Source organism: Chionomys nivalis, chromosome 15 (genome assembly GCF_950005125.1).
Source record: "Chionomys nivalis chromosome 15, mChiNiv1.1, whole genome shotgun sequence".
In the NCBI taxonomy this organism is placed as follows: Eukaryota; Metazoa; Chordata; class Mammalia; order Rodentia; family Cricetidae; genus Chionomys; species Chionomys nivalis.
In genome coordinates this window covers 26,736,613-26,762,512 of record NC_080100.1, presented here as the reverse complement: position 1 = coordinate 26,762,512, position 25,900 = coordinate 26,736,613, and the positions used below count along the sequence as shown (strand labels likewise).

General features: G+C 38.5%; 1 protein-coding gene across 1 annotated transcript in view; it reads left to right on the top strand.

The window, feature by feature from the left end:
- The window catches only part of C6 (complement C6), a 62,000-nt gene that overhangs the window by 14,968 nt on the left and 21,132 nt on the right, over window positions 1-25,900 (top strand). Inside the window, exons 6-9 of the mRNA XM_057789801.1 lie at window positions 4,713-4,851; window positions 10,475-10,675; window positions 13,792-14,032; window positions 18,534-18,659. Of these exons, the coding sequence (XP_057645784.1) occupies window positions 4,713-4,851; window positions 10,475-10,675; window positions 13,792-14,032; window positions 18,534-18,659 (707 nt within the window). The remainder of the gene's footprint in view (window positions 1-4,712; window positions 4,852-10,474; window positions 10,676-13,791; window positions 14,033-18,533; window positions 18,660-25,900) is intronic.

Sequence of the window (25,900 nt, the reverse complement as noted above, 5' to 3'; positions counted from 1 at the left end):
TCCCCTCCTTCTCCTCACTTCCTAATTGTTTTGTCTTTTTATTTAATTCTGATAATAAAGTATTCAAAACAAAAACAAGAAGAAATAAGGGAGGGATGGAGGAAGGAAGAGTGGTTAAGCAGTCAAAAAATACAGAAAAATTAGAACCATGTGGGAGAAAAAAACAGAATAAAATGTGTGTCAGTGTGGCTAGAGATCCCATCCCATAAAAAATGTGATTTATGGGTAAATCGATGATTAACCAACAGGCAGAAGGACAACCTTGTGTTATCATTTGTTCTCACCTTAGTAATGAGAAACTGAACTTCAGAAAATTTAATTAGGTCTGCCAAGCCATGAATGGTAGAACCAGAATTCAAGGTCAGACTTCAAAACCAAATCTGTTTCTCTAACTCCACAGCAGCACCCTCTTAAATACTCAAAAACACCCAAGAGCATGCATCATTTGTTGACTGAGACTTAAAATCCTGATGTTTTTATTTCGGAAAGGCACTGGCAATTTAGCAAGGAGACCTACATTTATTATGCCATGTCTATGTTTTCAAATAGTTTAGAGAATATGAAAGAAGTCAAGGAGAATGGAACTAACTTCAGTTTGAAATGTAAGAAAAATTGATAATCTCCTTTGTCCTCCATTCCCATGTTGAAGAACCCACCCTTTAATTTGGGGTCAGAAAGAAGCCAATTGGCTGTGAGGTTCTGTTGCTTCATGCTGGAATTTTAAAACATTTAACTCTTGGGCGCAAGAGATGGCTCAGTGTGTAAAAGCAATGGCTGCACAGTGTGGTCATCTGAGTTGGGATCCCCAGAACACACGGAAGAAGGCTGGAATGGCAGTGCGTACTATAATCAAGTTCCTCTCCTGTGGTACTACGGTGCAGACAGGGGCAGGAGCCTGTGCTAGATGCTCACAGGTCAGATACTTTGGAGTTCACAGTCGAGAATCAGAAACAATTGATATCCTATCTCAAAAGAAGTGGAAGGCCAGAACAAACTCTTCAATATTGACCTCTGACCTCGACATGTGTACCATAGCATGTACCTGTGGCACTCATGTGCCCCCACCGCACACACGCACACACATGAATGCGAAATAAAGTTTTGAGGTTTTGAATTTAATTTTAGAAATGAAAACATCTTCACTGATGTTCTCAACGTCACAGTTGCATACTGTGGAACTTTGAAGTCTGAAGGACAAACAACTGAAATGCAGTCTCATTTGATTTATAATAAAAACGAGTAGCCACTGGGCCAGCCTCCATGACACTTGTAAAGTAGAGAAGACATTAGCCCGGAGTAAGAGATGCTGGATTCCCACATATTTCTACGTTAACTGTCACAGCCAAATTGCTTATGGTCACATATAGTTTCCCCGTGTGTATCTTGTATCAGACACACTGGTCTGCAGTTCTGCCCCAGACTTTCTAATTGCTTCTCTCGTCCATGACAGTGCTTTAACATCTTATTGTTTTTTTTTTATCAACGTGTAGAAACAGCTTCCCTGTTATCCTTTGCCTGCAAGAAAATCATAGCCCCACATGCCCACTGATAACCACAATGTTTCTAATGTTCTGATTTTCAAGAGTTTGCAATGTTCCGACTGACGTAGGGAACATTCTAACTGACCTCTTAGCCTTTGGGTCTAATCTCCAGAGCTAAGATGAGGAGGGCCACATGCTATGTGGACTTTGGCAGGCAAACTATGGCTTCCTGACAGCCAGGGCTGTTGTCCCAAGGATTCTTAGAAATGAGCACAGGCTGCAGACTTGAGGACAGCCAGTCCTCTCTTTTTCTCCCCAGGGAGAGAGTCTTGAGATTTACTATAATTTCTTTCTAATCAACTGGCCCCAGCATCTCAGCCTCCTCTCCCTTTCCCTTCCAATATTTTTCTGCCCACAAAAGATATCTTCTAGGCGTCCGGCTGTTTTTAAAATTTACATCTTTTTGAGAAAAAATTAACAATACTTATATTCCCAACATCAATCACTAAGCCCCATACCTAAAGCAAAAATCAAACAATACGAACATGTGGCTTGTTTTCTTATCAGGCTCAGCCAAAGCGTACATATAAATACATTTGGCCATGTGTATGTGTGCATATGCATATCTTTAAGTTGATGTGTTTTTAACTAGCGCAAGGCCACTTGTCCAGCATGTGTGAGACCCAGTTCCTCCAGCACAGAAAAAAAAAAGATGAAATAAAGCCACACTTTAGAAAGCTAAAGCGTGCCGGGCATTGGTGGCGCACGCCTTTAATCCCAGCACTTGGGAGGCAGAGGCAGGTGAATCTCTGTGAGTTCAAGTCCAGCCTGGTCTACAAGAGCTAGTTCCAGGACAGGCTCCAAAACCACAGAGAAACCCTGTCTCGAAAAACCAAAAAAAAAAAAAAAAGAAAGCTAAAGCGTTTATTGCTGGTGTGTATTTAAAACACAAAAATATGGGGTCAATACAAACATCTCAGAGACTGAAAATACAGGAGCTAGAACCTTCTCCATAGTTGGTTTAGTTCTGACCAAGAAGCAACTTTGAGAAGAAAAGGTTTAATCTAGTTTATACATTAGAGCCCATCACTGAGGGAATCCAGGACAGGAGCTAAAGGCAAGAACCTTGAACGGAAGTGGAAACCACAGAAGAGCGCTGTTTGTGACTTGTGCCTGCCAGTTCACTCGGTGACATTTCTCACACAGCCCAGGCTCGCCTTCCCAGGCATGGCGCTGCTCACAATGGGCTGTGCCCTCCTCTATCAGATAGAAATTAGGAAAATGCCTCACAGCCAAGCCACAAGCCAACATGACCTGGGAAATTCTTCCACTGAGGTTTCCCCTTTCCTGGTGACTCTGGGTTTATGTCAAGCTGACAGTTGGAGTTAGCCATGATAAGCTACAAAAGATTCCTCAGGCCTGCTCTGATGGAGTGATCTTCATAAAAATCCTGCCTTTAAATTCCACAAGCAGCTTCGCAGAAGCCTTGCGACCAGGGAGGTAGTTTTCTTTTCTCCACACCTTCTCCTAGGCTACAGATATAGATCCATAGCAGGCGCCAGCTCTATGAGAAGCATTGCCTCGGGCATCCTTCTTAACTTAACGCTATGCAAATGCAGGTGTCCCAGACACTTGTGCTTGTCCTGTTGAGTTCTTTAGGAAGCTCTTCCCATATCAACTTCCCATAATTCTCCACTCAAATACCCACTGATAGAAATTCAAGTGTGAATAAATGCAAATCTCAAGTTGTACTTAGAGCTGTTTGGGTGTGCTGTGCATCCTAGAGAACCCATAGAAACCATTCCTCCTCGAAATAACATTTAGGATATATGATATATTTCACATCTACCATACAATTCAGTCTTTGAATCATACATACCAAAAGTTGAGGGAAAAAAACACACAAAAAAGACAAAAACAAATTCTGGGTTGTAGGTGGCCAGGCTGGACTATACAGCGTGGTTCTATTTCCAAACACTGCAAATCTATAATTTCTTAGTATATCACAGATTTATATAGTCATCACCTGAATAAAATTTTAGAACATTTTATACTAATTTTTCAGAGTGACTGCAATGTTTTATGTTTTCATTGTTATGTTTGATTGAGAAATCAGTCTCATTTCAGTTTGCCTACACATTTTTATGGGCTTTAAATTACTGCTCAGGGTTGGAAGCATGTTACTGAGGCAATCCTATTTTAAATATGGCAGTCACTTATTTCAAGTCATTAGTGGTACTTTCTGGCCTCTAAAAAATTATTTATTTATTTATTTAGTATGTGTGTGCATGTGAATGTAAGTGTGTGTGCCTATATATGCACATGCTTGTGTGTGTGTGTGTGTGTGTGTGTGTGTGTGTGTGTGTGTATACGAGCATCCATGAACCACAGGCCACATATGGACATCAGAAGACAACATTTCTGGAGCTGGAAGACAAGGTTACCTGAGCAGACATATATGGAAACTTAATGTATTTTTAAAGACTCTAGCATAATCTTTATAAATATAATTTTGGTCATCTACATAAATGCAACATTACCAAAGTTTTGATCAGAAACCTGTTTACTCAGATAATATGTATTATCCTCTCTAAGAAACTGGAAGACTACATGAGATAAATGAAAAATTTCCTCAAGCTACTAACAATTTCTTGAATACATAAATTTAGCTCAGCTAATCCTTAGTGCCTTAATTTCTTTATTTGTAAAATAAGTATAAATAATCCTATCTATAAAATATAGTCATTAAATGTTAAATTGTTTAATGTTTGTAAACCACTTACTATTGCTTGTTTCATAGGAGGTTAATAAATGATACATAAACATTTGATAAATAAAATAATTTAAATGTAATTATACCACGATATAGAACTATTATTATAATACTATTGTTTCCATATTACTATTTCATAATTTACTCTCTATCAATATTCTTTTACTGTACCTTAATATGCTTCCATTGTCTGTATCAACTTTATAAATGATAAAAACTGAAAGTTCAAGTTTATTTCATGTTAAAATTCCAGAACTTTTTGAGTTAATGGGGCTGAGTTTAGGCTATCCAGTACTTTACAAATGCCTCATCACAGAGAAGAAAAAGTGAGCCTTCCCTTAGAGTCATTTGTCAGAAGTCAAGAATGTCTAAGAAAAGGAATTTCTTTCATATAAGTAAGGTAAATTTTAAAGATTGCTCTACATGTATTGAATTCTTGAAAATTGCTTTGTTTCCAGGTTTCATATTCTGGCAGGAGAGCCCAGAGGAGATGTCCTTGATAACTCTTTCAATGGAGGAATATGTAAAACTGCCAAAAGCATTCGAGCAAGTAATCCATACCGTGTTCCGGCCAATCTGGAAACTGTTAACTTCGAGGTATGGCGCTGTAGTGTGGTGGCTATGCCAACATACCACTATATGCTTCTTTTAATCCTTCCAAAACCCGATGAAGTCAGGATTATTTTCATTGATTTACTGGAGGAAGAAAAAAAAAAGGTAACCAATTTACCCAACATCAAATAAACATCTGTACTCCATGAACATATAACTTCAAAACATGTTCATACCCAAAAATGGATTATTTATTGAAAATATTCTCTTACCATAGATTTTTCACTCAGATAACCATGAGACATATATAAAAATAGTCTCAAGTTCTTACCAAAAAACAGCAACAAAAAACATGATAGTTCTGAATATAAAACACATTGGCTTATCTCCTGTCTATTTTACTAATTTGCTAGTTTTCCTGTACGGTAATGAGCACCACATGGCAGTGCTGGATAGTAACCTAGGAACCAAAAAGAAGGGAATATGGTGGTCTCAATAAGAATGGCCCTTCTAAGCTCATATACCTGAATGTTTGGTCACCAGGGAATGGAACTGTTTGGAAGGATTAGAAGGATTAGGAGGTGTGGCTTTGTTGAAGGAAATGTGTCATTAGGGGTGGACTTTGAGGTTTCAAAAGCCCAGGCCAGGCTCAGTGTCTTGCAGATCAGGATGTAGCTCTCAGCTACTTCTCCAGCACCATGCCTGACTAACAATGGCTTAAACCTTTGAAACTGTAAGCAAACCCTTAATTAAATGCTTTCTTTTATAAGAGTTACCTTAGTCGTCGTGTCTCTTTACAGCAATAGATCAGTAACTAAGACAGTAACCAATACCTTTTTTGATTTTTAATAAGAAAAATGCAAAATACATGGTTTTAGTCATCACATTTTTTCCTTGCAGATTTGACTGCTAAGGAGAATTTCAGAACCTAACAATTTGTGAGACTTTCTTCATGGTAGTAGGTACTCAGTAAGAAATATGTCAATACTGCTTTTAAAAGACCTCTTCAGTGCCAACAGCAGCACTCATGGGTAAATGTGCTTTTTGCCGAAGTCCAAAGACTTACGTTCAATCCACAGAACATACACTGTGGAAGGAGAAAGCAGACTCCTGTAAATTGTCCTTTGATGTCTAAATATGTACTGTGACATGAGCCTGTCCAAACATATAGACACAGAATAAATGAATAAATGCTTGCACGCATATATAAATGTAATGTTTTAAAATAAAAATGACATCTTTAAGCATCTAAATACAGAAACTTTCCAATCTAATAAACTCAATTTTAAAAATTGTATAATATACACTATTGGGTTTGGAAAGTGACTTAGGGATGAAGGCCAGATTCTAATGATTCCAGAAGACAACAATATTCTTAGGGTATACAATTTTGAAGAAGTTTTGAAGAAAAAAATATGCCTGTGATATTCTACTGGAGGGTGTTTTCTAATTCCCAAATAAGTATTTACTCTTACTTATGCTTACTCTTACACTTACTCTTAAATATACAATTTTCAACAGCAGCCGTAGCCACAATAACCTCAGCAGAAATCCACTTCACACAGTTTACAGAGTGGCATTCCCATGATCCTACATCCCATCTTTTTCTTCTTAATTCCCTACATTTATTTTTATAATGCGTGTTGATTTACCTCCTAAATATCCTTACAACACAATTGTCACGAAATACAAGTGTGATCAACCTTAAATATTTTATTCAGGCAGTCAATATTTATTAATAACTTATTATAAGTGAAATACTGTTTTATGAATGAATACAAATACAAATATTTAAGCAAAATATATTATCAGACCTGATTCCAATTTCTCAGTCTAATAGAATGTTTTGTCACTGCTCACTCATGAATCTGTCTCTTTCCACACTAATACATTTGGCAAAAATCTTCTTTGAGTTTCTGTTCAGGATACCTAAACCCCCTCCTTGTCTGCTAACATCTGATTCTGTTTTTGGAATATGTTTTATTACCTGCTTGTGTATTTATTTATCTGTGTGTGTGTGTGTATGTGTGTGTGTACACATGTACATACCACAAGTGGTGCTCAGAGGATAGCTTTTACGATTCCACCATGTGGGCCTTTGGAATTAAACCCTATCTTAGTCAGTGTCCCATTGTCAAAAAGAAACACCATGACCTCATAAAGGAAAGCATTTAACTTTGGATTGGCTTCCAATTCAGAGGTTTAGTCTGTTGTCATCATGACAGGAAGCATGGCAGCATACAGGCAAACGTGATACTGGAGAGATAGCTCCGAGTTCTACATCTGGACCAGCAGACAGCAGGATGAGAGAGACACTGGGTCTGGCTTGAGCATTTAAAACCAATGTCACATTTTTTCCAACAAGGCTTTACCTACTCCCACAAGGCCACACCTCCTAAGTAGTCAAGTAATACCATTTGCTAATGAACGAGCATAGAATGGCCTATGGAGGCCATTCCTATTCAAATCACCACAGACCTAATGAGCCATCCTGCTGGTCCCTAATATCTTATTCTTTAAGCTCATATAGTCTGAGTTTTTAAAGGACCTATAAAGAAATCTACACAGCTGTATGGCATACCTTCAACAACATGCCCTTCTTGTTTTGCTATTGGCTGAGGGGTTCAATTTGTGAGCATTTTCGATTCTAACCAGTACATACTGTAGTATCTAAACACAGCACTGAGATTTGATTATATTATCACTGAACAGTTGTCTTTTACAGCACGGTTAGGTTTCCTTCTTTTCTTGGCTAATTTCTCAAGCTGTTTAATGCAACATACAATTTGTCCCTCAGTAAATTTTAGTAGTTAATATTTAAAATAAGAAATATTTTTCGATTGCTGACCAGAAAAGATAGTTCTCCTTCATTTTTTGAGTATATTAATCATCCATCCTAACTATAGCTGAGGCTTAAGTTCTTGAGAAATAACCCTGTTTTTACCCTTAGCTCAAGTGGGTTTCAAAATTGCCCTCCATCTCAGAGGCATGGTTAATAAATGGTAAGACAAAGGGCTTCTGTGAGATCAGCCTTTAGCAGCTGAGGAATTGAAGGGGAGCCACGGAGTCTGCAGACCAATCACACAATTGGCTTTTCTATCTGAGGGAGTACAACTTAATTCTCTGTGGCTGGCAAAAAGGGAAACACATACACACACACACACACACACCTCCAACATGTCAGACTCTCAGCTATGGTGCTGATGACTGGCAAGCCTTCAGCAGGTCAGAGACACTGAAGAAGAGATGCAGAGCAGGTGAACCAGTGGACAAGCAGACACATGAGGACTTTTCTGAGGGCCAAAGCTTAGTTCTTCATTTTCTTATTCTTTCTGTTGCTTGTTCTACTCTCTCCTTTTTCTGTTCTGGTCTTTTACCCTCATGTTTCCCTTCTTTCTCTTTCCTGATGTTTTCTTCATTTTTCCCCTTGCAGTTTGTATACCCCAGCAGAATCTTTCAAGAAATATAAAAATTTCAATATGGTTGCATTCTATTTTAAGTGGATGATTACAATGAATACAAGTAAAAAAAAAAAAAACAACATGATTCCCACTTCCCTTACATGATGAAACATCTTATGTATTACAAGTAAAAAATAAATTATCCCCTAAGAACCCACATAAAGTTAAACATTTCTCTTTTAGACTTCTCACAGATCAGCAGCCTTTCTGTTATAACCATTTACATAGGCAGTAGTTTATCTAATTGCCAGAAAAACTGGTTGCTAGTTAGCCTTTTCATATTTTAGAGTTCTGTCCAATTATCTTAACTAATCATCCAGTTTTTTGTTTTCTAGTTACGTGAAGTAAACTGTTTAAAACTTTTTCTTAGCTATGATGTACACCAAAACCCAGGAACACATTTCCTAATACCAAAAAGAACTTGAGCTGACTCCTGGGACTCCGCTGTTTTCTTTAATCATTAACCTAAACCACAGTCCATACAGCTCATCAAGGGAAACTCAAAAGTCCTAGCTGTGTGACATTTTCTTGTTTCTATTTTCTATCTCTGCAACCCTTGCTTTATCAGAGGAAGGGCAACACCATTTCCTGCCATTACCTATATTAATTTTCCCACTAAACTAACTTCTGTCACAATCCCTTACTACATTTGTTAAAACCCTTAATCATTAAAATTCTATTTAAACTAAGACTATTGTTATATTAGCTCATTACTTCAGCTAAACAGTACAGCTTAAAAGGAAATCACCTTCATAATAATCCACAGGTAAAAATGCCCAGTAGAATGGAATATTTCCATGAGAAAATCACACCACATTGAAGGCAGTGGGAAATCTTCCCACACCCATTTACCCCATGCCAGATACCAGAGAAAAATGGCAGTGGCAACCATGTAAAGGCACCATACTCGCAAGAGACTTTCTGGAGCTGAAGCCTTCAGGGATTTGCCTATCCAAGATTCACCCATTGGTGTCTTGCATTCTGGTGGGCTGAAGAGGCTCAATTGTCACCTGCGGTTCTTCTGACGTGGCCACAGTCAAAGAGAGTGGTCATACAGAATCTCTCCCCACCCTCTTTTGCCTCAGTAGTGGCTCTCTGAAAAATACTTAATTAAATCCCGCACCACACTAAAATCACAGTCAGTCTTAAAACTCGGCCTCATCATTGACAATATCGTAAAGAAACACTTTACTCTGTATAATGAAGATATGCAAAAATAGCCCCCAAGAAGGGGGGCTGAAGCGATGGCTCGATGGTTCAGAGCACTTGCTGCTCCTGCAGGAAGTCAAGTTTGGTTCCCAGCACTACATGACAGATGGTGACAGATTTCTGCAGGCACCAAGCACGTGAGCAGTGCGCAGGTATACACACATGCAAAATGCTTATAAAATTATAAAAATGTCGAGGTCCAGGGCACGTATTGCTGCTGGAGATCATGAGGACGTCTGTGGTCTGTGCAGTCACCAGAAATCATGTGGAAGTCCATGATCTGTGACTGCGCTGACCAGAAAGGTCGAGGAAGCTACGGCCGCAGTGGCATTGATGCCTGCAGACTCAAGGTTGAAAGAAAAGGACATAGAAGATTTCTGGGACAACCCCTACAACCTCCTCCCTCCCAGAAAGTAACCTCCTAGACAGGAAGACATCAAAGAGAACTATTAAAACCATGACAAGGATACTGTAGCGTAGCTCTCTCCAATTGATGGCTCCTAGAAGGACTGTGGTTGGGGAAAGATTCAATTTTCTTTAAGGGGCTGGCCACCAAGAGTTTGACCATGCTCCATTGAGTATAAGGGCAACACAAATTGAACTCTTGTTTGTTTCTTCTTCTGCCTCTTCTTCTTTATCCTCTTTTTCTTCTTCTTCAAGGGGGCGTGGCCATAAGGGTGGAGGAATGGAATGACGAGGATTGGGAAATGAGTGTGGACAGGGTACGTGATGTGAAATTCCCAAATAGCCAGTCAAAAATTACATATATGTGTGTATGTATGTATAGATACACACATACACACACACACATACATACATACTAGTTCTCACAGCTTATCATCTTCAAGTCTCAGGCTTTGTGTTCTTTCACTAATCAAGCTGCTTAAAATACTGCCTCTCCAGACCTATGTTTACTCACGGCATCTCATTAGTTGCATCTACCAACCCGGATGCTCTTCCTAACTAATGTTTTATTTTATATGTGTTCTGCTGGCCAGGTACAAACTGTGGATGATGACTTTAAAACAGATTTCTACCACGATCTAGTCAGTTTTGGAAGGAAGAAAGATATAAAAGGTTCAACGTCCACTGAGAAGAAAGACTCTATCTTTGTGCCAATTTTTTTTTCCTCAAGGACAAGCAACAGAAGGCAACATAACTTCGCCTTCAAGGAAGCCATTCAAGCTTCCCACAAACAGGTAAGAACGACACTTCTCCATCATGCACTCTTCCTTCGAATTAATGCCTACCAAGCAACAAGAAGCTGAACATGTCTATACATGTGGGATTCCTAAGAGATGCTTAAATAGACTCGCTTTTTTAAAATTTATTTATTTATATTTACTTAAAAATTTCCACCTCCTCCCCTCCTCCCATTTCCCTCCCTAGACTCGCTTTTTGTAGCTGTCATTTTAGAACTTAAAGGGGTATTGCACCACAAGCCTTCCCTTCTACGAACTGGGTTGTGAGAGTTGGGTTTGTTTTATTTTCAGTTTTCTGTCCCACGTTATGGTCAATGTGGATTTTTTTCAATAAAGGTTAAGGCTCATTTTTATTTTTTTATTTACATGTATGTATGTGTAAGTATATGCCGCATGTATGTGGATACCCACAGAGCCAGAAGAGGGTATGGGAACCCCTTGAACTGGAATGACCAACAATTTTGAGATAATAGATGTATGTGCTGGAACCAAACTCAGATCCTCTGGAAAAACGGCCAGTTCTTTTCATTGCTGAGCCCTCTCTCTAGCCCCCTGAGAAAGCTATTTTTTTAAAGCATCTAGAAATTATACAAAGTAAAGCTAGGCTGTGGTGGCGCACGCCTTTAATCCCAGCACTCAGGAGTCAGAGACAGGCATATCTCTGGGAGTTCAAGGCCAGCCTGGCCTACAAGAGCTAGTTCTAACACAGGCTCCAAAGCTACAGAGAAACCCTGTCTTGAAAAACCAAAAACTAACTAACTAAATAAATAAAATAAGTTATTTTAATAAATAAATAAATAAAACAAGATTTCTTTTTATTATGATGTTGCCAATGGTGGGCTATTTTTAAGACTGCCTGTGATTTTTGATGTATTTTCTTCATTTTAAAAAACCTCTTGAGACTTTTATATATGAGTATTGTGTTTATATTATTTCTACCCTTCCTCCCAGCCCCCAGTTCCTCCCTCTCGAATTCAAGGCATTTTCTTCCTTAATTATTGTTACACACACACACACACACACACAGAGAGAGAGTTTAACCTACTGAGCCCATTTAATGCTACCCACATGCAGACATGTTCAGAGCTGATACTTTGAGATTTTATAACCTATGAGATATTTATTTCTGGAGAAAACTGATTCTCATTCTCTTAGCAGCCATACCTATAGATTATTGATTACCTATAGATCCTAATCTAGGGGGTATGGCCTTGTGAAATTTACCCCATTCACACTTGGGTGTGTTGATTGGTGTGTACATGATGCAGGTCTTGTTATAATCATATCGAGATCTCATGGGCTGTAACTCCCCTGTCACGTTTAAAATACCTTTTAAAATTCTGCATGAAATTGCTACTTTTCAACCATTCTGCCTTAAAATTGTCACCCTCATATGGCTCAGCCCAATATCATGACGGACATAGAAGATAGAGTCCATCTGGACAGAGCATATCTTCATTCTAGTCTACCTAAGGAGAAAATGCTTCCTTAGTGCAAATCCTGAGACATGCCAGAAACTTGTCAATTGATCCAGGCCCTTCCCTTGAACCCAATGTGTGCTGTTGTTTTGTTTTGTCGATTCCAGATCAGACTAAGCTTATTCCCTGGGCAGAGAATTGCTTCAGAGCCAAACAGTAATCAATTCCGTGAAGCTTGGTGATTAACTTCTTTACTTTACAAAACCACAAAATACAATCCAAGCCCAGAAACTCATGAATTGATGAAATGTATTTCTATTGTTTAATACTGTGGTGTACTATAACTTCTTAGTCTAAACTAGCAGGTTCCAGCCCTCACACAGAGTGGATCATGCCTGTGCTTCTGGAATGTTGAGCTATTAAAGTTGAGCATATGCTTCCCATGATTGGTTCCATAAAGAAAACTACAAATATTGAACCTCCAAAAGCTTACTTTATGATACTTGTCTCTTAGCAAAAGAACAGAGATGCTCCAAGTTTGGGGGCTGTTGGACAAAATTCAGTGTCAGTGTTCAGAAACAGAGTTGATGGGCACACACTGAAACACAAACTTACAAAGGAGCAGTCATTCTCTGACTCGATCGCTTCTGTAACCAGTGCATCTGACATAACTGAACAGAAACTAAAGTGAAGTCAAGAACACACAAAGAGAAGAGACTGGAGAGCGGGGAGAAAGAGAAAACGATAACTCCCTTCTAGCCTTGCAATGTTTTTGGTTGTTGCATTAGCATTTTTTGATGTCATAATTATAGCGTTCAGTAAAAAGGCTATTTTATAATTAACAGTTGCAACAAAATCTCTTTGCTAAAATATGCTAGTTATTCTGTTACCATTGCTTACATAACATAATTTGTCAGACTCGAGAGATCAGATAAAATGCATAATTTGTAAACACAGTGTCCCTGAATATGCTCATAAATGCCAGTAGTTAGATGGTAGAATGTAAAGGAATGAAACCACAACCTCAAATTAACCTAGATAACAAGAAATGAAGAAACAAGCAAAGGTGTTTGCAAAAAAGACAATTTAAAAACCCTTCCCTCTTCTGCATATGAGTGGCAGAAATAGAATATAAAGAATTAGTTTAATTTCACTACTTAGTGACAGAAAATGTGGTGTTCTAGGGCAGGGTGTGAATTTGCATATTTTCTTCATCTGGCAATAGACAGCTAAAATGTATAGACTTAATGTGTCTTTGTAGTTAGTGATTATCACCTACAACACTTCTAGTTGAATCTTTATGTAATATCTTTTTTTTTATTATTTTCAACTATTAGCATTAGGGAACTCCAAATGGAAACTCACTGATGGTGCGACTGTGTACAGACAATCATAAATACTAATGTTTCTGATCACTGATCTCTTCCTTGGTGGAGAGTGTATGCCAAAGCCACATGGTGTACATTATTGAGATAGTCTCGTGTGATTAGCGCCTTGAACATGGCAGGCAAAGACACTGGAGGGCGGCTCATATGTGAAAACATGCCATACAGTGGAATTATTTTCATCCTGTGATAGAAACGGAGCTAACGAAAAGATGACATTTAAAGAATAGATTCCTCACGTTTTCCTCATCTCTGTCTCCATTTCCTTAGTTTCATTTTTGTTCTTATGCTTTCTGCCCCTTTTCCTTAGGATTCTAGCTTTGTCAGGATCCATAAAGTGACAAAAGTCTTAAATTTCACGATGAAGAGCACAGACCTGCAGCTTTCAGATGTCTTTCAGAAAGCCCTTCTCCATCTGCCTTTAGAATACAACTCAGCTTCCTACAGCAGGATATTTGATGACTTCGGGACCCATTATTTCACCTCGGGCTCCCTGGGGGGCAAGTATGACCTTCTCTACCAATTCAGCAGTCAGGAGCTTCAGAACTCAGGTGTGTGGCCTTTTGTGTGTTTGGCTTGACGATAGCATGGATATGTATCTTCACCTATTCCTTCCTTCTTGTGACTCTGCTTTGATTTTATTTCAATCTTTTTTGTTGTTGCCAAAATTGAGATAAGAATAACCAAAAGCAAACATGCTGAAGTAAATAAAATAGTAAAAGAAGAAGAAGAAGAAGAAGAAGAAGAAGAAGAAGAAGAAGAAGAAGAAGAAGAAGAAGAAGAAGAAGAAACTATGTTTTACCTCATATGTATGAGGTTATGAAGAGTGTGGCCAATATCAGCCATGGTCAATTAAAGGAGATGCTTGTTACTACCTCAAGACACAAAAAAGCATAATTTACTTATAACATTTTATAGCAAATAACATATCACAACAATCTACAGTAAATTCAATTGCAGTTATTCTCTGTTAATGATTTTAAGTAAAGATCAGTGGTGTAAGATAAAAGAATAATTAAGGACTTGACAAGATACTAAGTTAATGTGGGCCAAATATTCATTACTGTTGAAATTTACAAGTGCAAGGTATTTTTTTTTTTTTGGTTTTTTGAGACAAGGTTTGAAGAAAGCTTTAAATGTTACACCCTAGGGAACAGAGTAAATGTTTTAGTTTACATAGAAAACTGCAAGATACACCACGCATCTTGGTTTTTTTAGTATTATCCAAAATTTCAATAACTAATTATGATTATTATTATTATACACAAAAAATTTAGATTGCTTTGTTTTCAGACACCTGTGTGACATTAAATAGTGTGACATTAAATAGTGCCCTTCTGATGATCTCTCAGGCACCTGTGTGGCATTAAATAGTGTGACATTAAATAGTGCCCTTCTGATGATCTCTCATGTGTCCCTTGAGATAAAAATTGGGAAATAATGGTAACCAAAAAACAACTTATGAATTCCTCCCAATAAGTCAAAAATTAATGGTCGCTATGTTTTTGTACAAAATAATGTAGATGTTTATTTTAAAATACAGTAACTGATCAGCTCTGGGATCATTATTGCTAGTCCTCTATTCTTACATATCAGTAGAGAAAATATTGATGTGTGATATGCCCTGCCCTGCGTCCTTCCGAACCATCGGAACCATCCCTCTTGAAGTGCTTCCCAATAAAGGGGATGAAACAAATGCCAGTCAGGGTTTTCGGGGGAGTTTTTATAAATTGATCTGGTGTATTTTCTAAAATCTCAAAAGACTTACACTGTGATGTACTGTACATAGTGCCCGCCCATTGTATTTCACTTCAGTCATTCTTTCTACTGAAGCAAGGCTTGCACGATGTACTTGATGTTTTCTACTACTGAAAACAGCACTAACGTCACAGCTAGAGGAGCTCCTAGCCCTTGAACCCCATCAGGCCTGCAGATGAAACTATTCTGGTCACTGCTGTTGGAGCCTAGGCAAAGGTTTCCTGTTTGATGAATGTTCTTGTCAAACATACAGAGCAAAACTTCTTACTGCTTAGAGACTAGGTTAAAGAACAGCGTGAACCTTTAACCAACCACCCAACACTTCAGTGGTTGAAGACCTGTAACCGAAACCAAAGAGTGACAGGCTCTGCGTTCCAGCTAAAAATTCTCACCTTCAATCTCTTTCTTTATAAACAGAAGTGGAGACTGACAGAGATACATAAAAGAACAAAGGTTGAGGTGCGAGAGGGAGTTAAAACTAAACCTTCATACATATTCATAAACATATACATTAGATATACAGAGACATTTTATATATATACATATATATAGTATTTATAGCATACATACTCGTGTGGCTGTATCCCATACATGCAATAACACTGTGTTCAATATTCTTATAATCTGAATATTTTTATGTTCAGAAAACTTTTGGGCTACAGTAATATTATCGTGCCATCTTAATTATGATGAAAATGAATCACCCTGGGACAGAGTAAATCCTATAAGAATGGAATTCTCCAAAGGGTGGACATTCCTGCATTTTGCTTTCTAAGTGAACCTTTTCTTTTTCTCACTTTCTTAATCTAGAAATAAGATTAAAACTAGATTGTAGATTTAAGGTATTGTTAGGCTTTCTTCCACAGCAACTACACCTCTTGTCTTTCGTTTTTTTCTAAAATTGCTTGGGTGTTCCACAGTACTTTTACTTCCATGAGAATGCAATTTAACTGAACCGTGTTTTGTTTGCATTCCGCCACTGTCTCATTCCTCTGTTGTTCAGTGCCCCATCAGTATGCTAAAAACTTGAATAAAAGTTGACTACTTCAGCACACAATGTGAAAGAATTTCACAAATACCGAGTGAGCTGTAAGTAATGGGGATACTCTAAACACGAGGGTAATTTTAAAGACCTTTTGTGAGGAAGTCATCTTCTACTTTGAATTTGAGGAGAAAAAAATTAACCACCTCAGTATTTCTCAGCGTAATGTTTTCTAAATTATTTCTAAGCCTTTACTGTATATTGATAAAGCAAATCGTCAAGCACAGTATTTTGACTCGAGCTGCTGACTTGCTCATTCAGAAAAGAAAGACCGAGGTGCTACAGAAACACATTCATCCTTTCGTGATAGCATAAAGACAATCAGGTGTGAAAGGTCAGGTACCACAGCCCCAGGGAGACTCCCCCAGTTAATATGTGCAAAGACCACATGTGTGTCACTAACAGGGACCAAAGAGCATGCACAGGAAGTCACCAGTGAGACCTTGATTCTTTAATCACTGTTTTGTTATCACCATGAATCATCCTCTTTTCTTTAAGGATTCACGTACGGTCATCAGGTATATGAAATTAAGTTTGCCCTTGGGTAAATCATTGTGTTATAATTAATTAGTCACATACATTTAATTCTGATTTATAAGCTTTAAAAAGAGAATGAAGGAATAAGAAAAAAAGAATTGTAAGCTGTAGATGCTTCAAATTTTGACTTTAAAAAAAAAAAACAGTGTTACCAGATATATATATATATATATATATATATATATATATATATATATATATATTCCTCAAGACTGGATGAAATAGCCATCTTCTGGGTTAGAGTTGAAAATGCAAATGAAAATACAAGGGCTTCAAACTAATTTTCACTCCTGACAAATAATATGTACCTCCAAATGTGTCAGACTTAACCCCTAAAAAGTAAAAGAACACTGAAGAAGGCCGACGTACTTCACATCTACGCGCATCTGAAAAATCTGTGCACGCATGTCTTTACTTTGACGTCAGATGCAAACCAAGGTATGCCTCAGGCTCTCACAATACTTGTCCCTGTGCACTGTAACCTATAAGTGTAAATGCCAGAATTCGAGAAAGCAGTTGCGTTCAAAGTGGTTAAGAGTTGGTATTACAGCCTATCTGCCGTGCAGTCAGATGTCTTGGAATGCCAGGAAGAAAAGAGGAAGTATCAATTTCCTTCTCATTTTCTCAGATAAGTAGTACCCAGGAAAAAAACAAGAAGTATCAATTTCCTTCACATTATCTCAGATAAGTAATGCCCGCTGTACTTTTAGGTATGCTAGATCTATCTCTCTGTGCCATCTTGACCTCACAGGTAGAGTCTCAGGTAAGTAAGCATGATTATGGGCACTGTGGTAGAAGTGATTTGAGTATTCAAGTGTCAAATGCTTTAATAACTGAGGGATGATAAGACATTGGCAAAGGTTGGGGATTACTGATAAAGGTCTTCTAATGGAATGGTTTTAGCCTCCAAGCATCAGAGTTTTTACATGATATATAAGACAGTAGAGAGTCACCCAGTGAAATCAGTACTGGGGATTTGGGAAGATGTTAATTCCAATTCCCAACCTGAAGAGACAAAAATTAGGTAGTACTGCTTCCCTTCACCCAACAAGGAAATGGCATCAAATAGAGATTTGAATTCAGATAAGGAGACAAAACAACCAATGAGAGTCTGAAAAGTTCCTCAGTCAGGACTTTATAATTTCTACTAAAAGATTTGAGGAAGAGGGATGAAAGGAGTAACCAAGTCATGGGGGAAAAGCCCAAATAAATATGAAAATGAGCAGTGGGTGATGGACATGTGGCAAAGAGTCCTTCTTGAGACAGTGCACAAGTGAAGGGACTCACACATGATGACAGCAACTATGAGTCCAAAATGTGGGTCACCCAGCGAGAAAGAGACTCAATATTCAGGGCTACCCAGAAGCAGTGCACCACAGAAAAGACAGTCCTTGTATCCATTGTGTACTGTGGCCCAAAGACAGGCTGGGAGAGACAACAAGAGCCCCTTAGGACGGGCTACAGTGGCCTCACGAGTGCTGCCTGGGACCAGTAGCAAGGCTGAAGACAGTGGGAACTAATGGAATCTCTTCCATTTGGGATTTCCTTGGGGCCTGTGTGGGGCTGAATCTCAAGGCAAAAGTGTCTATTAGAACTGATCGGAATAGAAGCTGATGACAGTATCCAGCCCCAACAGTTGCCAGAGTCACACGGTCCTCTTCCCTGAATTCTAAATGGTGCATTCTCAGGGGTTTTGCTTGTATTTCATTTCCCAGGATTGACAGAAGAAGAAACCAAAAGGTGTGTCTGGTATGAAACAAAGAGACGTATTCTTCTCTTCTTTACATCTACAGTTAAGGAACACCAGTGCTTCACAAATAAGCTGTCTGAAAAATATGAAGGTAACAGCAGTCTCTTGGAAGTTGGTCCAGTGTGTCGTTTGCCCAGGTTGCCCATCATTTAACCATATTGCCCATGACTACTATGTCATTGCTATTATTTGTCTGCTCCAAAACACCATGTGCCAAGAGGGAAGGTAGAAATAAAATATCATGAGCACTACTTAAAAAAAAGAAAAGGAAACTGGGTGGTGGTGGTGCACGCGTTTAATCCCAGCACTCATAAAACAGAGTGCAAATCTCTGTGAGTTCAAGGCCAGCCTAGTCTACAGAGCAAGTTCCAGGGCTACTCAGAAAGAAGCCCTGTCTAAAAAAAAAAAAAAAAAAAAAAAAAAAAAAAAAAAAAAAAAAAAAAGGAGAAAAGGCTGAGGTAGTTTGTTTGTTTTTTTTTTATTCAAAGTCTATTCAATTCAATGAACAGTATACTGAATTTTCCCATAGACAGAACTCTTTATCAGAGTTCTTATCAGGCATTGAAAAGTAAACATGAGTATAAACCAGACATCCCCACTAAGAAACTTAGAAAGCAAAGATAGGTAGGTAACCAACCATTAAAATCATTGACGTGTTATCAGAATGCTGGAATTCTTGCCACCTGCCACCACAAAGGTACACCTGCAGAAACAGGGGCTGAATCTTTAAGATTTGGTTTATTCATACCTGAGATCTAAAAAGGCAAAAGACTAGCATGTTTTGGAAACTGCCTTATGTCTCTGATCAGCAGAGTTCATAAGGATAAGGAAAATGGATACGGCTACCACAAAACTGTCCCCCATGCCAGAGTTCAGTCCCACCACCCTGGTCATGGCCATCCACATTTCTGAGACTTGTCATGAATGTCTGCTGTTATCATTCCTTGCACCAGTCCCTTATTCTCTGAAGGTCAGGACTCAGGCCCTTCTTGGAACACTGAGCTTAATTAGTGTGTGCCTGATTGAGGCAAGGATTCGAGCAGGGGTATCTTGGCTGAAAGGTAGGGTGGGGAGCTTAACTCAGAACACACCAATCATTAACAGTGTGGTATTAAGAACAAGTGTGTGCTGATTCCTTTTTTATAATATTCCATCTTACAGAAGCATCTTTATGACACCGGATACAAAAGTTCCCCTTGTGGTCTTATTCCTCATTAACTCCCATTATCTCATATTTACAAAATCCTTAATGTATAATAATAGATGGCATTATGACACTGTGCAAACTGGCTGATTGTCCCCACAGCTTCTTAACAGGGAGGCAATCCTCCGGCATACTTGGGCATGTGGGAACACACACACACTTATAATTTAATGTGAACAGTTTAAACACCTCTATGCCTGAAACAAATATTATAAACAGAATACAAATAGGAGCCAAGATTGAAGGCATTCAGTAGTGTCGGGTAACCACATGTGAAAACCGTTTTCCCAAAACCTCTTGGCTTTAGTTCTTTTTTGAAAGACTGGAAAAAAAAAAGACTCCATTCTTGTTTTTGGCTTTGAGAGAGGGTCTCACTATGAAGCTCAGGCTATCTTATAACTCATTACCCTCCTGTTTCTACTTCTCCTGAGTGGGAAAAATACAGATCAGAATACTGTGCACAGTGAATGCTTATTTTGATTCTGGCTATTTCTACTCTTATATCTGAAATTTTTCTAAAATCATTATTGATTTATCATCAGTGGTTTGATCATGGTTGTCTCTCATTGCCAGGGTGAAACATGTCCTGGTTCGTTTGATCTGATTCCTTGTTGGGGTATCTAGATTACATATGTGACAAATTGAAACAAATTAAATCACCTGTTCATTTAGTTAAACTATAAAATTCTGTTTTGTTTTAATTCTTTGGGGTTTTTTTTAGAACTTCATACATGAATATTTTATTTACAATATTTCAACTCCTTCTTATACCCCTCCAGCTCCTCTCATACCCCTCTTCTACAGTCTCTCATATTTATGATCTCATCTTCTATAACTGTCAATACATATTTACACACATGTATGTTTATTTGTGTGTGTGTGTGTCTACATAAAACCTACTGAGTCCATATAGTGTTGCTCATAGAGACATACCTTTAGTGCTAACTACTTGGGATTGCATAATATAGGAGGATGCTCATCCCTAAAGAAAATATTCTCCCCTCTCAGCAGCCACTGATTGCCTGTAGTTCTTCATCTGGAGGTGGAGCCTTGTGAAATCTCCCAGCCACCTGGCATGTTGACAAATATAGTCATTATAAGGTCTTGTTTCAGCAACCATACTGAGATTTTATAGGTCCAACTTCCCTGGCATCTAGGACATGCTATACAGCAGCAGTGACTCTCAGTCTCCGGATTTTACAACCTTTCTGGCCCATCTTCCCCAGTATCCCCTCAGTCTTAGTACAGGATTACATTAGATGTACTAGTTGGAACTGGTCACCCATGTTCCTTTACTTTCTTCTTTTTTGGCCAATTGTAGATCTACCTAATAGCCTCTGTCCATTGCAAAAGGAAGCTTCTTTAATGAGGGATGACAGCCAGGTTTTCTCTGTGGCTATTAGGATAACTATTTAAAGGGAATTGGATTGGATACAAACCAAAAAGTTATGTTGTTGTTGCTATAGGACTTAGGCAGACTTTGTGGCTACTGGATTTTTAAAGGCTCTTTCTTATTAGTTTCTTTTTTTAATATTTCTTTATTATGTATACAATATTCTGTCTGTGTGTATGGCTGCAGGCCAGAAGAGGGCACCAGACCCCATTACAGACGGTTGTGAGCCACCATGTGGTTGCTGGGAATTGAACTCAGGACCTTTGGAAGAGCAGGGAATGCTCTTAACCTCTGAGCCATCTCTCCAGCCCCTCTTAGTAGTTTCTTTGTCTCACAGTTATTGTCTGAGAATTAAACAGTATCCTTCATTCTAATAAGAGTTGTCCACGATAAAAGAGACTCGAGTGACCTTCAACAGTGAGCAACAAGTTAATGAGGAACAAGTTAGGAGAGAAAATACAGAGAAAGCCAAAATTCTTTCTATATCAACCTTAATTGGGGTTTGAGCTACAAAGGTCATTCCTTCTCTGTAGAACTCGGGGAGAAAGCAAATGGCTGCTTTTTTCTTTTCCAGAGGGGTGTAAGGAGAGTTAGACTCATTTTTCAGAACGTTCTCCCAAGAGGCTGTCACAAGGAATGAAGCCTGTGTCCCCATCCATTTATAGTTTTGAAATAAATCAAACTGAACTGGCTGAAAAGAAATGTAGCCTTACGAGGTCATAAAGATCTTAACCCAAAAGGGAGAGCAGAATAGGCTGGAGAGCATTTTTAAACCAGAGGCAAGGGTGTCGTGGGCCCACCTGGACTTGAGGCTAAGACTTCGCCTCTTTCTCTGCAGAGCTAAACTTTTCCAATCATCTAAACAACTCGCGTTCTCTCCTATGCCTTGGAGCTATAAATAACTTCTACTTTATATGAAATTCTTCATCTTCCTTGATTGATTGCTGCTCATTCTGCTCCAAACACACAGAAGTACAATCGCAGAAACTCCCAGATCTGAACTTTGCAGTCTCATGAGGAATAAAGATGAGAAACAAATACAAGTGTTTTACTGTAATAATTAATAGACAATTATTAATTGTTATTTTAATAAGCACTAACTTGTGTGCCATGTTAGTTAAAAATATCCATTTATATGTTAGTACTAGAAACATATTAGATACAAGTTTTTTTCTATCTAATTTCTCTTCCACCAGCAAACCCTCCAAAACTCAGCTCAAAGTAATAAAACCCTCATTTTCCACTGTGGAATTTATCAAATCTAAACTCCCATTCATCCTGCTGCTCAAAACCTTTTTCTCTTTTTGAAAGAAAAATGGTCCAAGTCATTGAGTATTTTTTTCATTTTATAATTAATATTTTAATTTCCTCTTCTGAGTCACAGGAGGCTTGGCTTTTGATATTTAAATTCAGACATTAAGAGCTGAACAATTACTTTTATCTCTCAGGAGACTGGTCCTACACAGTAAAAATTATGGTCATCCAATCTATGATTACCCACTGGATTTATAAAAGTGCACTTGAGAGTTAAAAGAAAAGGTTTGCCTCTTTTTCTTCTCTTCTCTGACCCGGGGCTGTTCATATGCAAAGCCCATGACGCAGCTTGAACTGGGATAGGAATGGGGAAAATGGAGCTTAGCAACACAAGCAAAGTAATTATTTTCAGGAGTTTAACCCAGCAAGTACATATAGAGCTCAAGGTGGAAGACACTGGCTCCAGTTAGGTGATGAAAGCAGAATCATTCAGTGTGTGAAAATACTGGGAAAAGGCAATGAGGAGCATTTCTGAATTTAAGTGGTTACTATGCTAACAATGTGATTTCTATTTTGAGGTCACCAAATCTTGAAATTATAATTTTTGATAGGCAGTCTAGGATGCCTTTCCCAGCTCCTCCCTGCATTATTATAATTAGGGTCAGATGCCTTCCTATTGGTTCACTTGGCAAGCTATTCATGATATCACAGCATTCCGCATACTGCGTTGTTACTTCTTATTTTCTTCACTACCTCTTAAGAAATCCTAGGATGTTGTCATAATCTCTATGCTCTCTGTACGTAGGGCACTGCAAATGCTTAATAGAGCACTTCAGGAAACACATGAAGGGCAGAAAGAAAGAGAATGCGGGAAGAAAGGAAGGGAAGAAGAGTTAGGAATCAACATTGATCAAGTCTGTATTATATCCCAGGCCCTATTTTCCTGTACTTGTGAACTAATCTTTTCCAATGTCTAATCCCTATGGCTGGCCTGTGAGATAGATCTCATTAGGACCTCCAATTTGTAGATCAGGGAACGAAAGCACAGAGAGACAGAGAATGAATATACGCAAATTAATAATAAGCACGTCAATTTGACTTAAGCGTAAGTTTGTAATATAAAGATGACTTTTGAAAATAGCTTTGGTCGAAATTCAACAGTACTTGCATGCCCACTTAAAATATTTGGATTTACTCCTAGTAAAGACTCATATTAACCCACTTACAATCAAGATGATGTCTATAGATGATATCCTATCTTTAGACTTGAAAACTCTGACAAGGTTAAAGTTTTTTTTTCTGAGTTCTTTTTTTTTTTCTTTTTTGATGCAAAATTCTTAACATCCAATCTTTTATCATTTTACATAGCTATCCCCTTTCCCATCCCCTCTCCTCTTCCTGTGCCACCCTCCCCCACCCCACTCCATCATCCACTCCTCAGAAAGGGTAAGGCTTCCCGTGGGGAGTCAACAAGGTCTGACACATCATTACGAAGCAAGACCAAGGCCCTCCATTCTATGTCTAGGCCAGGCAAGGTATCCCTCCAAAGAGAATGTGCTCCAAGATGCCAGTGGTTCCACAGACTGCCCAAGCCTCACAACTATCTCCATTCAGTGGGCCTAGTTTGGTCCTGCACAGGTTCCCTTGCTATAGGTCCAGAGTCAGTGAACTCTCCCTCGGTCAGGTCTGTTGTTTCTGTAGGTATCGCCATCATGACACCTTTGCTCAGATTATCACTCCTCTCTCTCTTGGACTGGTCTCTGGAAGCTCGACTCAGGACTTCGCTGTGGATTTCTGTATCTGCTTCTATCAATTGCTGGGTGAAGATTCTATGTTGACAAGTTGCTGGGGTCATCCTTGAGGATTCCTGGGAATTTCCTTAGTGCCATGTTTCTTGCTAACCTCTTAATGTCTCCCTCTATTCAAGATATCTCTTTTCTTTCTCTCCCTCTCTGTCCTTCCCCCTCCTTTAGCATCCTGTTCCCTCATGTTCTCCTCTTCCCGCCCCTTCTCCCCTCCATTTCTCTTTCCACCCTCCCTTCCCCACCCCAAACATACTCCCAATTTTTCTCAGGAGGTCTTGTCTATTTCTCCTTCCCAAGGGGATTCGTGTATGTCTCTCTTAGGGTTCTCCTTGTTTCCTAGCTTCTCTGGGATCATAGACTATAGGCTGGTTATCCTTTGTTTTACATAATATCCACTTATGAGTGAATACATACCATGTTTGTCTATCTGGGTCTTGGTTACCTCACTCAGGATGATTTTTTTCCACTTCCATCCATTTGCATGCAAATTTCATGATGTCGTGTTTTGTTTTGTTTTGTTTTGTTTTTTTACCAATGAGTAGTACTTCATTGTGTAAATGTACACATTTACACTTGAAAACTGTAACAAGGTTAAGGATTTTTTTTTTGAGTTCTTGAAACTATAAAGAAATTCTGCATTTCTAGTAAGCTGTGTTCTCCCCCCCTCCAAAATAAACAAAGACAAACATTACCAAAAAATTTAGTATTGGGCTTAGTATTGGGCCTTACTTTCTGCAACACAACAGAACTGTGAGGAAATTAAAAAATAAAATCAGAGAAGTCAAAAAGATACTTTTCTAGTTGAGACATCCTGAGACATTGAATAACTTTCACCTCTGCAGGGCTCACTGCCCGAATTCTAATTTTGTCCCCAACATGGATTCACTATATGACCAACATCAAGAGCTTAATCTTTCCTTGTATAGGATTTCTCACACATAAAATGGAAATTATCATAGTATTTACTTTGTGTGTGTGTGTGTGTGTGTGTGTGTGTGTATCTTGAGAATCCCCATTATGTGAGAAGAACAAAATTCACCCTATGTTAAACATTGAGTTTGTTTCAGCCAGTTTGATGCTGTAGTTGACCATGTGACATATAGTAAAATGTTAATAGGGATATAACTTGGTGGTAGAATGCTTGCCTAGCGAGCAGAGGATCCTGGGAATAAGGAAATTGAGTTCTGAATTCTGTTAAAATCAGTTAATAGTATTCCATTAATGATTTTCCCTTTTTAAGACCCCATGCCCAGCATATATAACTTTTACTGCAATCTGTTTTTGAAATATATGGCATCAATTCAAATATTAGCTACATGACAAGTTACTGTCCTATCCATCAATTCAACATCAACATAAGGTTGATAAACATACTGTTTTATCCTCCCTCTCCCCTACCCTGTTGTTCTACAGAAATAAATGCAAAGCATCTAAGTATTTTTTATGTCCTCCCTTTGAAAATGATGAGATTTCTTTTCTCATGCAAGAGTACTTCTCCTGTTCAACACGACCTCACTTGAGAATTTCTGAGCAGTAATGGTGTGGTTAAGCCTTGCAGAAAGTCTAGAGTTAGTACGGGAGGGATGGGGCTGACTCTCACCCAGATCATCGGCTGTGATTCCTCTCAGTTTTGTCTCCTATTCATGTCTGAGGTTGTAAATTTAAAAACATTCTAT